The 14,959-nt window shown below is 56.4% G+C and overlaps 1 protein-coding gene across 6 annotated transcripts in view; it reads right to left on the bottom strand.

The window, feature by feature from the left end:
* The window catches only part of IQSEC1 (IQ motif and Sec7 domain ArfGEF 1), a 369,892-nt gene that overhangs the window by 37,635 nt on the left and 317,298 nt on the right, over positions 1 to 14,959 (bottom strand). For 5 of the 6 annotated variants that reach the window (XM_032842816.1, XM_032842819.1, XM_032842817.1 and 2 more), the window contains 2 exons: positions 6,512 to 6,797; positions 634 to 1,883 (listed from right to left, as the gene is read on the bottom strand). In XM_032842816.1, coding sequence (XP_032698707.1) covers positions 634 to 1,883; positions 6,512 to 6,797 — 1,536 coding nt within the window. Of the gene's footprint in view, positions 1 to 633; positions 1,884 to 6,511; positions 6,798 to 14,959 lie in introns of those variants that run through there. The other variant, XM_032842821.1, reaches the window with a different exon arrangement.

The raw sequence follows: 14,959 nt of genomic DNA, 5'->3' as shown, positions 1-14,959 counted from the left end.
CAGCAGGGAGCAGTCCCTCAACAGACCCAATTCACACATCTACCACAGGGACCTTGCTGAGACTTCTGTTAGCACCAGGTGTCTGTCCTGCTTCCCCCGACGCGTGCCTCTGACAGCTAAGCCTGCCCCAGCCCTGGGAGATCTTGCTCAGACATGGACCCCATCACGCACTTGCCTAAAGACCTTCGTGTCCCTCGTCACCCAGTGAAGCCAATCCAAACCCCTGAGCCTGGTGTTCCCAACCGGGCACATTACACAGCGCCGTCAACCTTCACATTCTCGTTTCCTGAGAAGCTACTGTGCGCTGGGTGCTGCTCTAGGTGCTCACAGGGCCCTCAATTCCTGTCCTTGTGTTGCTCTAGTCACAGAGAAACCCCCCATTTGGCTGCTGCTCAGCCTGTGAGCCCTGCTCTCCCCAGGACAGGGCCCTCAGGTGGGGGGACCGGGCCCACCGCTCACCAGGCTCCAATTTCCTCTATGACAGCATCACTGTGCCAGATGCTGCTAGAGGCCCCGCTAGCACAAGGCCCCACCCTCACACATACGCTTTTAAACCCTCAGTGCATGCAAAGGCCCTAGGGCACAAGAGCAAGGCCCTCCCCATTTGCTCCTGCAGGGCCAGCAGGCACTCACTTGTTGAAGAGATTGAGGCCGATGCGATAGTGCCTCTTGCGGATGACATCATTGCTGAAGGCGGGGGAGTCCCAGCTGTTGCGGGTCTCCTTGTGGTAGGTCTGCTTGCTGAGTGTCTGCTCCCTCAGGCTGTCCCGGGATGACGACTCGGAGCTGCAGTTGATGGTGTCATTGGAGTTGGATGTGCTGTTGATGCTGTCGTTGTCCCCATCCGAGTAGTCGGACTCCGACTTGCTCTGCCTGTTGGCCGAGCCGTTGATGGCCAGGTGGCTGTCCAGGGGCCGGGGGGGCCGGGACCGCAACTCCGGCTCCTCCCGGGGGAGGCTCTTGGGGGGGCCGCCCAGAGGGCCGTGCTTGGGGCTGCCCTGCGGCCCGCCCAGGCTGCGTTCATAGGCGCTCTGCCTCTTGAGCGAGCCACGGTCCGAGCGGTCACTGAGGTCCACGGAGCTGTCGCTGGGCGGCTCGATGGTGAGCAGCGGGAGGTGCTCCACCCGCAGCCGCTGCTCCGGCCGCTCGAGCGACGGTGTGCTCCGGCAGCTGGTGTCCGTGTCCCCCTTGTCGTCCTTGTGGGCCAGAGCCCAGTAGTCCTGCGCGGTGCCCCCAGCCCGCAGCCGCAGGTCCGACTCCGTGCTGGGCGGCCGGTGCCCCGCCTGCGAGAGGGGCAGGGGCGGGGACAGCTCCTCCTCGTCGATGTACAGGGTGACATCACTGTACGAGGCCGTCATCTCGTCCAGTTTGTGGTGGTCCACGCTGTGCAGGGCCGGCTTGGGCTCGGCGTCCCGGGTCCGCCCTGGGTCGGGGGCCGGCGCCTCCTCGGCGTGCAGGCTGCGGCAGTTGAGGGCGTCGTCGATGGACTCCGCCAGGGACTTCACCTGCCTCGAGAAGGCGTCCTCCAGCTCCGTGATGGCGTCCGCGAAATCGCTGGACGGGGCGGGAGACTTGAGGGCGGGAGGCTCGCCAAGGTCGCCACACTCGGGCGGCACCAGGGCCCCGAGCTGAGAGCCATCGTCAGTCACGGAGACCTGCTTGCCCTCGAAGTAGGAGCTGTGCACTTTCTCCGGGCCCTCGAAGGAGAACTGCATCCTCATGTTGGACAGCACGATGCGACGTGACATGCGGTTCTCCGACATGGAGCTGCGCAGGCGCTCGAAGTTCTTGTTCATCTGGTACTGGCGGAAGGCCGTCTGGATGGTGCGGGCCGCATGGCGGGTCACAAGGCGGCCCCCATACTTGCGTTCTAGCATCTCCACCTGGTTGGGGGCAGGACAGGACATCAGTGAGCTCAGCCCAGTGTGAGTTCAGCCCCCTGCAGCACCGGCGCAGCACCACGCCCACCCATGGTCGTGTCCGCCACCCAGCTCCGTGGCTGCAGCAGCCAGAAAGGCCCTGGCACATCCTGAAGTTGGTTATGACAACCACGGAGGCAAGCTTGTGGGGTCGCCCAGAAAAGGGGTTCCCCGGGACCAAGAAGATGGAGAAACCCCCTGTTGAAGGGAAAGCAAGGATGTTCCCTGCACGACCTCCCAGAACCTTTGAAAGGTGGAGCGTTTCCAAATTTCTTTGGACACAGAAGCCTTTGACCCCAGCATGTCTTGTGGCCTGGGCTTTAATGAAACTAGCGAGATGCTGGAGGAGGAGCAGGCAGCCCCTCCAGAGGGGAGGAACCCGAAGCATGAGCAGGTTAAGGGACCAGCCAAAGGTTTCAGTGAGATCCTGGACCCGGACCCTTGGTGGCAGGCTTCGGGACTTACTTCCTCTTAATAGCACTGACCTCGTGCTCTTACCAGCTAGTGGAGGTGGTGGTGGGGGGTGTCACTGAGTTTCAGGGAGGCCTGAAATAATCACCTTAGTGGGGAGCAGGCTTCAAGGTCACATGCCCGGGCTCTAAGCCTGGCCCTGCCCCTCGTTAGCTGTGCCACTCTGAGCAAGCCTTGGGGCCGTGCATTTCCTGTTTCCTCATCTGTAAAGTGGGGACAGTACTTAGCCCTACCTCGTAGGACTGTGATGAGCACCTGATGAGACGGACACAACAGCTTGGCTCATGCCAAGCACGGGGACAGCTGGGCCTAGAAGACCCTCAGTTCCTGGAAGATGTTTATGGTTTGGGGGGTCCTCGACTCCCCTCACTGGACAGATGGGGAGACTGAGGCCCAGAGAAGTGACTCAGCTCAGAGGCGGAGGCCTCCAGACTCCAGAGCAAGCATTCATTCTGCCACCCCAGGTTCCGATGGCCCCTCTTCGTGGTGAGGTTCAGAGACGGGGCCGGGCTATAGGCAGGTGGCACTGTCTGAGACTCCCCCGTGTGACACCCAGACTCCCAAAGCCCCGAGGCTCACTCAAGCCCTTGGTGATCAAGGACAACCCTGAGGACAGCTCCCTGTGCCTTGCTCCTGAGTGAAAACATGCCCCGTAAAGTAGGAGGCTACCCCGTAGGAAGCAAAGAAAATTCAAGATAAGCAACTGGCTTCTCCACCAAGCCAGGGTTCTTGGGCTGCTGGGCAGAGGGGGTGCCTGATGAAGGGGCCAGGAGAGGCCTGGGGCCTTCAGGAGGAAGGCACTTTTGCGTCAAGGAGGAGAAGCACCACCCCCTGGCCTGTCTAGACCCCACCTACCTATGCTGTGCAGGACATCACACCAAAGCTGGTGGCACAGAGAGATAAGGTCCCTGCCCTCCAGAAACGAAGACAAGGTCCCTCTCCTCAGGGAACCAGACAGATACACACACCTAACTGAAAGAAAACCAAACAGACACCGACCAAATCCACACTATGGCCCGAGTTGGGGGAGAGGGTTGCTCAGAGCCACTGTGGGGCGGGCCAGGAACAGAGGGCTTGGGGCCTCACGTACCCTGGTGCCGGTCCTGGTCCCCTCACTTCCTGGCTCTGGGAGGCTACCCACGTCAGGGACGCCGGCTCCCCCTGGCCACTGAAAGTGTGGGAGAGGGAGCAGCAGGCTGGGCAGAGCGGCTCCCTTCATAGCAGGAGAGGGTAGTGTGTGTGCATGTGGGGGTAGGGGGGTGGATCAAAACGACTTTTCTGGGCCCAGAGTCAGCCAGGGTGGGTCTGTTTTTTCTCTTGCCCTGAAGTTACTAAACACCATCCAAAGAGATGACCTCACTTCCACATCTGTAAGCAGACTGTTTTTGGGGGTTTTGAGTGGAGCTCTGAAAGCCGACGGGGCCGATAAAGGGCCCAAGGCTGAGCTCTGGGAAGCCCCCCTCCTCCGCCCTTCAAGGCCGGTAGCCTGGCCCCCCTCATGTCGCCTTCGGGGGCAGAGTCATGATACCAGGGCCACCAGCTTAGGCCCAGGGCTCACTCGGGGCTCTTTCTCTCCTGCTGACTGGGGGCCTAGACAATCAGGCAGTGACGCTGTTTGTCTGAGACCGGCTCCCCAAATTTGGGGGAAGGGTGAGGGGGGATGAAGAGGGACCTTGGAAAGGCAGGAATTGGCTCTGTGTTGACATCAAAGCCCCCCTCAGTCCCTCCTTCCTGGTCTTCCCTGGAGGACACACACTGACCCAGGCCTGCTCTTACACAGTCCCCAGATTCATGGTGGTCATTCCTCCTCCTGGGCCACAACGGACCCGAGGCCCAGCCTGAAAGTTTACTGGGGTTCAGGGGAGGGAATCCAATTTTTATGTGTTCACCTGCTGTATGTCACCTTCACCCGATACTCACAGGACCTCCAGCCTATAGAGTAGCCCTGGGATCCCCCTTCTCGGAAGACAGAAGCTCTGGGAAGTAACGTGACGCGGAGGTGACCCCTAGCCCTCCCTCTCCCTTTAAAAGGATGCGTCTCAACAGTGGGGGAGGGACAGGGAACAGAGAGGAACACCCTTCCACAAAGCAGAACTAGCAGCTCTGATGACTCAGGACTCCTGCTCTCTTTGATAGGAAACCACCAGAAGGTGCAGAGGCCCTGAAGCCAAAGGGCTCCCTTCACTAAATGGGACTTTGCTTACTTGGCTTTAATCTTCGTGGAATTGTGTACCCTACTTTCACTGGGCAGTTCCCATGTAACCTGTCCTGTTCCCATTCTTGCTTTCATTGCCGGGAAGCTCAACAGCTCAGTGGTCCTCTCATCTTTTCACCACCTCTTCCTTGCCACCCTTGTTCTGCCTCAGGGCCTTTGCACCTGGGGTTACTGCTTCCTGGAAGGCCACTTCCTTCAAACGCTCAGTTCAGATGCCACCTTGAGGAGGCCTTCCCCACCCCCCTTATCCAATGCTGTCACCTCCCACAGCCACCACTTCTTCCCCCTATTTCGTGATCTCTGGGGTTTGTATCACACTCTGGAATTAAACTGTCTTTATTGCTAACTTGCTTGTGGGACCATCTCCTGGACCAAAGTGTCAGCTCAAGAGCTGGGGCCTCACCCTGTCCACTGTGGACTCCCCAGCACCCAGCACAGCGTCTAGCACACACTGGGTATTTGGCGAACATGCGTGGTATCAGAATGACCAGCTGTGGCCCCAGGAAGGCCATATGAACCCAAGGTTTATCTCCATAGGCCTCTGTGAGGTCTTCAACTTCCTCACTTCTGTTTCCCAACGCTTCTGCTGGAGGTCTTTTATTATCATCTGCTTCTGATTCACTTTGGATGTGGGTGTAAGTGATCAGTGGAACAGAGGTGGTCTTCCCCTGTGGTGGGCCTGGCCATGGAGCCAAGTGCCACGATGGGTAGGGGGGTGGGGGCGGTTTCTGCTCCCACAGCCCAACGGGGCCATCTGTAGAAGGATGGAGAGAATCAGGGGTGAGATAGGTAGCCTGAGGACAGGGAGAGGAGGGGGCTGGTAGGAGACTTTGTTGGGGGCAGAGGGCCGGGAGGAGGAAAGACCCATCTTGGGCAGTACCCACATGGTTCCCGGAAGTCAGGTGCCATGACAGGCCCAGACCGCTGCTCCGCAAAAGGCAAATAGGGGCAAACAGAGGGTGGCAAGGTGAGGGGTCGATGTGACCACCTAGGACTCATAAGGAGATAGCCTGGGACCTGGGGGAAGCTGGACAGATAAGCCTGACCCCCCCAGCCCCCGTACATCTACACAGCTGCTTGCCATAGCCTGAGGGTCTCCTGAAGCCAGAAACGTCCCTTCAGTTTCACCCAAGAATTCTTACTCAAGGGTCTCCTGGGGGCCTGTACTCCGGAGGTCCTCAATGCGATGCTCTTTGTCCCCCACCCCAGTGATCGCTCACTCCCTCTGCTCCCCACCCCCTACCCAGCTGGGACAGGCCTCTCCCTCAACCCAGGAGGCTATCTTTAGTCCTTCTCTGGAGCCCAGCCAGGCGGGCAGGCCATGCACCCTCCTCGCCCTCCTGGCACATGGACCCAACCCCACAGTGGGTCTGCGGCAGGAAGCAGGCCTTCAGTGTGGCCGTTTCCCACGAGAACACAGACTGTAACCCAAAGGGGATATAAAGCAACCTCGCCCGTGGGCTGTGGACAGGCTTGGTGTTCTTTTCGGAGCGTGTTCTATTTATGTTGTACACTGACCTCCTGCCCTTCTCCTCGGACACTCCTCCTGAGGACTATCTAAGGTTCAGGTGTCCCCTGGGACCTCAGACACACAGCGTCTGGCCACTGAACCTGTGTGCATGGCCATGGGGACAGGGAGTGGGGCAGAGACCCAAGTCCTGATACCTCAGTCCCTTCACTTGGGGTGCCTCCGTGCGTCGGGCAGAGCAAGAAGGGAACCCTGGGCGGAGGTGAAGGCCATGTTCATAGCACAGGTGCACCTGAGTGGACGTCAGTCTGTGGGAGAGCTGAGCCTCCTGCAGCCTCAGGAGGGCCCAGCAAAGGCCCCGGCACCTGTCTCCAGCCAGAGCCACCTGGCTGCCTGTTCCCCAGCCCCCCACCTGCTCCCAAGGCTGGCCCCACCTACCTGCTTGTCCTGCAGGTCGGAGGAGAGCTCATAGCTCTCAGACAGTGACCGCGAGCGCTTGATGGCCTCCTCCTCGGCCTGTTTGCGTAGGATGGAGGTCGAGTGCTGCAGTTTGGGCCTCCGTGTGCGCTGCTGCTGCCCCGAGTACAGCCCATAGGCTCCCACCGACGCGTGCTCGTAGCGGTCGGGGCTCAGACTGGAAGCAGGCGTTAGGGGGCCCTGGTGGTAGGCCGACGGGCTGTCCAGCGACGTGCCGGTCTCGCTGCTGGGGGCCTCGCCCTCCACGCTGCAGGGGACAGAGACGAGAGAGAAGCCTCCTGTGAGTGGGAGACCAGACCCCGGGGCCCGACAGGGAGCCGGAAGGTGTGAGGGGGCCACAGGCAGGAGGCAGCCCCACAGCATTCCCCACGCCGCTGGCTGGCCTCTGACATACTTCACTGATTGATTTTGCTCACTGTCCGTCTCCTACGTGAGGACCTCAGCTTTGCGAGGGCAGAGGTTGGACACATGATGTGCACTGACGAGCCCCAGTGCCTACAGCAGGGCCTGGTCCATGGCAGGAGAGGGTCAGTGAAAATCTGCTGAGCAGCTAAATGGATCCGGTCCCCTTCTCTCCCTCATTCCCACCACCTGACTTAAGTAAACCACTGATTTTTGTACCTTCTGTTCTTATTTTAAAAAGACATTGATAGAAGTGACTCCTTACTACATACCTACTTAGGGGTCAGGCACTGGGGAGGGGGGGTTAGGGGCTGAGCCGTGTCCCCCCAGAATTTATATCTTGAAGTCCTAACGCCCAGTACTTCAGAATGTGGGGGAGACGGTCTTCAAAGAGATAGTTAGGTTAATGAGGTCCGTCGGGGTCCTAATCGAACGAGACTGATGTCCTTCTAAGAAGAGGAGGAGATGAGGACCCAGACATGCACAGAGGGACGACCATGTGAGGGCAAAGGGAGAAGGCGGCCAATCTGCACACCAAGGACAGAGGCCTCAATGGCACCAGCCGTGCCGACACCTTGATACTGGATTTGGGGCCTCCAGAACAGTGAGAAAATAAATGTCTGTTGTTTAAGCTGCCCAGTCTGTGGTCCTTGTTATGGTGGGCTTGGGAATGAATACAGTGTTATACGTACATTTTTCTTTTTTAAAACCTTAAATTAGTCTGCAAAGAAACAATTACTAGCCCCCCTTTTCCAGGTGGGGAAACTGAGGCCCACAGAGGTACAGAGACCTGCCTGCACAGGTAGTGAGTGGATGAGTTGAGGTCAAAGCCCAAGTTGTGGGATTCCAAGATTTGGTGGGGGGTGTGTGTGCACCCCTCCACCTCGTTGAGCCTCATCCCCAGGATGCAGACACTTCCCTCTCAACATTCCAAGCGCTAGACTAGGGGGACAGAGAGGGACTGGCTGGCTTACTCATCCCAAACTCAGGAACTCAGAAAACAGACATGGGCTCCTGTTGCAGACTGCTTTTCAGTATAGCACAAAGAGGCAAGGCTGTGTCTAACACAGCATCTAGCAGCCTCTCTGGTCAAGCCTTGCCATTTTCCTGTCCTTGCAGGGTATCACTCAACCTTTAAAGACCCTCTGATCCCTGGGGCCAGGGCAGGGGTCTCTCTGGAAGGGGCCCAGCAGAGAGAAGGGAACACAGCTCCCCTTTCCAGGCTGCAGTCCTTCCTCCATGGTCCTGTCTTCAGACCAATGGCAACATGCTGGGTGTGACAGCCTTGGGAACAAGTGTCTACCCCCTGCCTAGCTCTGCTTCCAGTCAATGTCACAAGGCCTGGCAGTGCCGCCCTGTGAGTGTCGAATGGGACTGTTCACAGACTCCTGTGGGAGGCAGACTCAGAGTGGGGGCAGAGGGAAGTAGCCTGCCCTGTGGTTCCAATTCTGCCCCGAGCCAGGGACGGGCTGCAAATCCCTACACTTGCCTTCCAACTTGTAGTTCAAGAATAGTACAGGACTTCCGCTCCACCAACTGGCTCTGGCCTCTGAGAACAGGCTGTGGGTATCCTGTGACAGAGGACGGTCCCTCTTGCTCCCCAGAAGCTTAAGTGTGACAAAGGTCTTTCCTTGGGGAAGAGCTCTGAGTGTTCTGCCTTCATCTGGCGGCAAATCAGGGTGGGTCGCCCCTCATTTCAAGGCCTATCTCCCTGTCTGTTATCCATGTGGGATGGACCAGATGCTTTTAAGGTGTCAGAGGAATACCCACCCTTTAAGACTCTCCTGACATCAGTTACCCAAGAGCAGTCTCCTTTGGGCCCGTGTATCCGCGAGGGGGAGAAGGCGGGGGAGAAGGATGGGGACAAGCAGAGCTAAAAATTCTCCCATTCTTCGGATAAAACTTTGAGCAACACTTCACAATAAATACTTGATGGCTTGATCCATGGTTGTATGAAAGAGAGAGGGACACCCCTGTCAGACCTGTAGGCAGTTAATAAAGCAAGTCCACCCACAAAAAAGGCAGCCCAAAGCCCCCGCCTTCACTCCAGCCCCAGGGTGTCTCCCTGCCTCACCCTCTCTGGGCGCCCTGTGAGCATCTCATAAGGAAGTATTTCACCCTCACGCCCCCCATACTGGAAATGCTTCAGTCAGGGGCAGAGTCTGTTTTTCCGAGCAAAAGGCTGACAGGAAACAAAATCTCATCCTTGAAGATGAGCAGCTGCGGCTCTGGTCAGAAGGTTTTAAAATAGTCTCACAACCCCGAGTTTACAGAAACACAGGGAGATTGAGGGGCAGTCTCCGTGCAGGTCCTCAGAGCAGGAAGCCCTTCTGTCTGTGCCTCACGGTGGCTCCGTCAGAGAGCAGTGGGCCGGGACCCTCACTGTGCTGCCCCGATGTGCCCTGGGATAAAGAAGCAGTGTCCACCTCTCATGTCTGTGGGGGATCCAACCCTCTACCTAGGCCTTGCCCTCTGGGCCTCAGAGTAACAGTGAACAGGCAAAGGAGGATTCTTCCTGACGACGGTGGGGACGGGGCGGGGGTCAGTCTGTGAATCTGGTAGGTTGTTGTCATTCCCTGGTGGCTGTGGTTTGGGGCAGAAGGGGCTGAGGGAAGAGAAGCAAGTGAGATGCTAGTGAACTCAAGGGCTGTATGTTGCCTGGTAGTGCGGAAGAGCCTGGCTATCTCGATGGCTGGGGTCACGAGCAGGATGTCAGCTTGGGTCCTGGCATGACAGGGACATAGGTGGCTGGTGGGAAGCAAGCACTTTCTAGGCTGTGCCAGTCCCAGGATTCTGGCTTTGAGCATTACCCTGCTCCCAACTCTCTTAAGGCAGGAGGTTCTAGAACATCCTAGGGAAGGAAAGAGCCTTTCTTTCACAAGCCTCCCCTCACAGCCAAGGAAAGGGGTCTGATGGTCACCTGCAGCCTTTCTCGTCACCATGACGCCAACTCCAGTCTCCTCTCTCCTATCAGCCCTATCGTCCAAACATACCCAGGCTCTCCCACTTCTCAGCAGATGGTCCAGGCCACCATCACTGCTCTCTGGATTATCACAACAGCCTCCTCAACAGTCCCCCTGCCTTTCTCTTTCCCATGGCCACCACAGTGACTCTGATAAAATAGAATATCGAGGGTGCCTGGGTGGCTCAGTGGGTTAAGCCTCTGCCTTCGGCTCCAGTCATGATCTCAGGGTCCTGGGATCGAGTCCCGCATCAGGCTCCCTGCTCAGTGGGAAGCCTGCTCCCCTACCCCCACCACCTGCCTCTCTACCTACCTGTGATCTCCGTCTGTCAAATAAATAAATAAAATCTTTAAAACAAAACAAAACAAAAAACCACAGAATATCGCGTTCCTTCCTCGGTCTCATCACACTTAGAAGACGCTGTCCTTGCAATGTCCTTGAACGCCTGCTCTCATCTCGGCTCTTTTCCCCCACGCCTTGCTCATTCTGACTTCCCGACTCACTGGCTTTCTTTCTCTCCGCTCAAAGGGGTCAGGCACATTCCTGCCTCAGGGTCTTTGCACTGGCTGTTCTCTCTGTCTGGAACACTTTTCCCCATGTCTCTGCTATCGCCAGATTTAAAATCACAGCTCCCTCCCCCTCAAGATTCCTGGTCTCTTTCTTTGCTTTGCTTTGTTTTTCTTTTCTTTTTAAATCTTCGATGATGATCATCACTTCAAAACACATAATATACTTATCATGTTTTTTGGTTTGTGGCTGTCTCCCATGTCAGTACATAAGTTCTACAACGGTGAAGATAATTTTTCTGTTTTGCTTACTGATGTTTCCCAAGCGCCAACTTATGTGCCTGGCTAGCAGTGCTCAGGAAATACTTGCCAAGTGAGGGAAGGCATTTCCCCATGCCTACTATTGGCTGAGTCCTGGAACATCTTACAGCATCCCTGCCAGACCTCCTATGTGCCCCAAACCAAACTCCTTATCTTTCTCCATCCTCACGCAGTGACCCAAGCCGGGATCCTGGCTGTCATCTCTTCAGTCCCTCCCACACCGCCAGCTCCGGCCCTGCCCCACTCAGTCTGCCACCAAGTCCTGTGAGATCTACACGAACAGTATCCCCTTGCCTGGTGCATGGGGCAGGCCTTCCACCCCACCAAAATCAACACCAGCCTCAGACCACCCTGATCAGAACCGAAATGGCCAGGCCACCCTCCTGCAGCCAGCAATGACCCTGCCACGGACACTGCACTCCGGTACAGGAGTGGACAAAAGTGAGAAGTGTGTGAGTGCTTGCATGAAGTTTAAGAACCTGCTGTAAGCCAGAGGATAATCAGAAGCTACATGCTATGAGACATAAAAAGAGAGTCTTTTCTTAATCCGAGCTCGTTCACAGAAAGATCATTTTTTTTTTTTCAAGTGAGAATGCCCAGGGTTGACGGGTATGGGCAGCCACAGGCATTTCAAAAGTTTAAGTTGATGTAACTTTTTCAGAGTACTAGCTAGAAACAGTGATCGAGTCCACTCGATGTGGCAGAAACTCTGGAAGAACCCGTAAAGATGCTTTATGTACAGCAACACCCTGAACCCCTCGCCCCCCTCTTGCTTAGTACTCGGCTGTGCCCCCCAGTTCCTTCGCTGGGGAGTGTGAACAGAACAGTCCTTTTCTCCCTCCCCACAGCAGATCAGACACCTCAGAGATCTTTGCTTTATATGATGTCCACGCCTGACACAGCAGGGAGCTGGAGGTCAGGGAACCACCAGCCCCGGCCCAGCCCTCCACCCCCTCAGAGCCTCCTGCACCAGCAGCCCACCCTGCACACTGCTTCTTCACCACGGTGGTTTCCCAGCTGCAGCTCAATGTCTCATCACCAGGTCGGCTCCTCTGCGGAAGCTTCTTCCACAACTTGCATCCATCAGCCAGGCCTCAACACTCAGTAGTGGGTCCTACGCCACACAACAGCATTCGGGGGTCTCTCTCAGACGCCTGGGCCATATGCAAATCAGGGAGTGGGGCGGGCACCCGTTCCAAGGGCCTGACAGTCCCTGACAGTTTAGAGTTTCTGGAACATTCTATGACAGTTAGGTGGCCACTCCCCAGCACTCTCCGAAGAGGCTCCTGGTCTAGTAATCCCCCTGCTAGATATTCACGCTAAGGAAACGAGTGGATCTGCAAAGAGATAAATACAAGGAATTTCACCGCAGTGTTGGTTCTAATTATAAACATTTGGAAATAATCTAAATGCCCGTCAACAGGGATTGATTTAAATTACTTATATATCCATATAATGGAAACAATGTCAAGCCCAGGGGGAAGATCGGTTTGATGGCTGTTCTTTGGAGAAAGACAAGATTTTTTTGGCTGACTATAGGTTTAACATGAGCCGATGCTGTGACGCAGCTGGGAAGCCAGTCACCACCACGATTTAATACAAAACCAGAAGCCACAACAGCCCTGCAGCCGCTACAGGTGTCAGAACACAGCAGAGGACTGTGTCTCAGTGCTGCATGGGCTGTCTGGAGCCCGAGAGTGCAGATCACAAAGCGGGGGCACTTGCTCGTCCCACTTTCGGCTGGCCGACATCGCTAATGGATCACAGACTCCCTCCTGCACATCTTCCAGCCGAGTTCCACGTGACTGGCCCCAGCTGGCGCGTGGCATGAACCCTACTTGCCAACCCCCAAATTACAGTATGCCAGGAATAAACCTCCAGGTCTGGAAACCACCTCTCACCAAAAGCTTGGACTGCCTGGCCAGGAGAAAAGCAGCCAGAGGGGAGCAAGCGAGGATGTCTACCATCAAGCCTCTGACAGACTGACAAGAGGCAGAGGGAACAGATTTCCATGGATAGACCATGACCAAGTCTGCCCAACCTGACAACACTCTCACATGGTTAGGGGTGCTTAGGAGGTGGTGAGCTCTCTGTCACTGGAGGTGTGCAAGCTATAGCAGGTCAGACACTTGTCAGAAATAGAGCAAAAGGACTCCTCTACTGGCTAAAAGCTGCTCTGGACTGTCTGAATCTAGACCCTCACCCTGTAGCTCCCCACTGCCCTTCACTTGGGAGTAATCTGGTTCTAAGAGGCCACACTCTGGTCCCAGCTCAAAGCCTACTTCCTGCACGGGGCCACCCCCCCCCCAGTGTGGCCCCCATTCCCATACTCTGTCACTGTGTAGATTACCTGGAGAAAGAGACAGTATGAGAGGGTCTACTCCCTGCCCTCCCAGAGTCCTGCTCCATGAGGGATGGGTCCCTTAAAGCCCCAGCCTCCTGCAAAGATAGTGACTGAGACTGGCTCCTTCCTGACAAAGTTCCACATGTGCACAATGGGGCTCTTGAGATGGGCCTGGCCCAGCACAACCATCCAGAAGACAGCTGGACCTACACACGGATGTGTCCCCAGTCTTCCCCAGCTGGCCTGGTCACTCGGAGCCCTGAGTCCCTGGGAAGTGTCCCCAACCACCTCCTCCCCTCCTCTAGTTTTCCCAACATGCCTTCCTCTGCCAGCGTCTGGTGCGTGTGTTTTATGTGGAGGGATGGCTGGATCACTACAAACAGCATCTAGAGTTTCTGACTGCCCTAGAATGATGAAAAACACCTAAGAACTAAGGCCACATTTTGAAAAGTTCCCCTCTTCCCCGGCAGCATCCCTGTGGCCTTTCCACCAGGTGAGGGGGCAGGAGGAGGCTCACTGCTACAGCCTCTGAGTCAGAGCTCTGGGTTCTTCAGCTTATCAACTGTGTGACTGGGTGGGAATACTTCCATGTCTCAGTTTCCTTTCCTGCAAAATGGGGGCAGAGGGTCGACTTCATGCCACTGCTATGAGGCGTAACAGAGTTATCACAGAGAAGTCCTTAAAAGACTGCTTGGCTCATAAAAGGCACTTTGTAATTGCCGTCTCTGGTTACTCTGATGGACAGGGCCCAACCTACACATCCCGGCAGCTAGAAGTGGGGGGGCAGACAGGCCCAGTGTGTGAGCCAAGGTCGCCCGCCTCTGCCTGCTGTGGGGCCTCTCTCTACGCAGACAACCTCCTCTGGCCATGGGCTGTAGTCGCTGGTGACAAGGCCCTAGAGAGGGGCGGGAGAGTCCCAGAAAGGGACCCGGGCCCCATGGCCCAGACGCCACATCCTGACTCTAGCTGGGGAGTGAGTCAGGGCCAGGGGCCCTCGGCCACTCGGGTCACGGATGTCTCTAATTATGGCCTGTGAAGTCATGAATTACTTTTCTCAAGAAAAATGTTAGTCAGAGGGCAGTCTCTACAGGCAGAGAGGCAAAGGGGGGACAGGGAGAAGCAGGGACCCTCTGGTTAGGGGGCTGGCTGTTCACCCCAACACTGATGATGCTGATGGTAGTTACAGCTAATGTTTATGTAGTCAGCGGTCTTCTAAGCGTTCTAAGTAACTCACTTAATCCTCTAACAAACCACCTTATGGGCACAGAGAGGAGGTTAAGCGCAACCCCAAGGTCATGGGGCTGGAACCCAGACAGTGTGGCTTGAGTCTGCACATTTACTCACTGGGCTTATGTGACTTCTTAGTCACTCACACACATGCACACACACGGGGTGGGTTAGCAGCAGTGACTCTCCTGGGAACCTGCTGGGTACAGGTGTTGTACTGAGTGTTCAAACACAGCCTGTGACCCAACTACCATCCTGGGACCTAGAAGGGAGTTGTGCCTTCTGGGGCTCAGTGGGGCCAAGTCACTTACCCCAAGTGGGTTCCTTGGCCACCCAGCTGCCCAGAGGAAAATCATGCAGTTGACATGCCAGGGGCCTGGGGCTGCGGTCCAGAGCCTGGAGGTCTTGGGGTTGTGTAAGGTCACAAGAGAAATAAGCCTGGGCTGCATGTGGCCAGCTAAGGTCCTATCACATGGTGTAGCTGCCCTCTTCAGAGTGGCCTGGGCCTTCCGCTGCAGGAAGGAGGGCTCTGAAAGCCTTCCTGGGTTAAACACCCATGCCAGGAGCCTTGGTCCACACAGACTGCTGGCGGTCTGCGTGCGCCAGAGCCAAACAGCCTCCCGAAATACGGATGCCCTCATGCCTC

This window comes from Lontra canadensis, unplaced genomic scaffold (genome assembly GCF_010015895.1).
Source record: "Lontra canadensis isolate GAN:19392208 unplaced genomic scaffold, GSC_riverotter_1.0 scaffold133, whole genome shotgun sequence".
Lineage (NCBI taxonomy): Eukaryota > Metazoa > Chordata > Mammalia > Carnivora > Mustelidae > Lontra > Lontra canadensis.
Note: the sequence above shows the minus strand (reverse complement) of the source record. Positions and strands in the feature narration are given on the sequence as shown.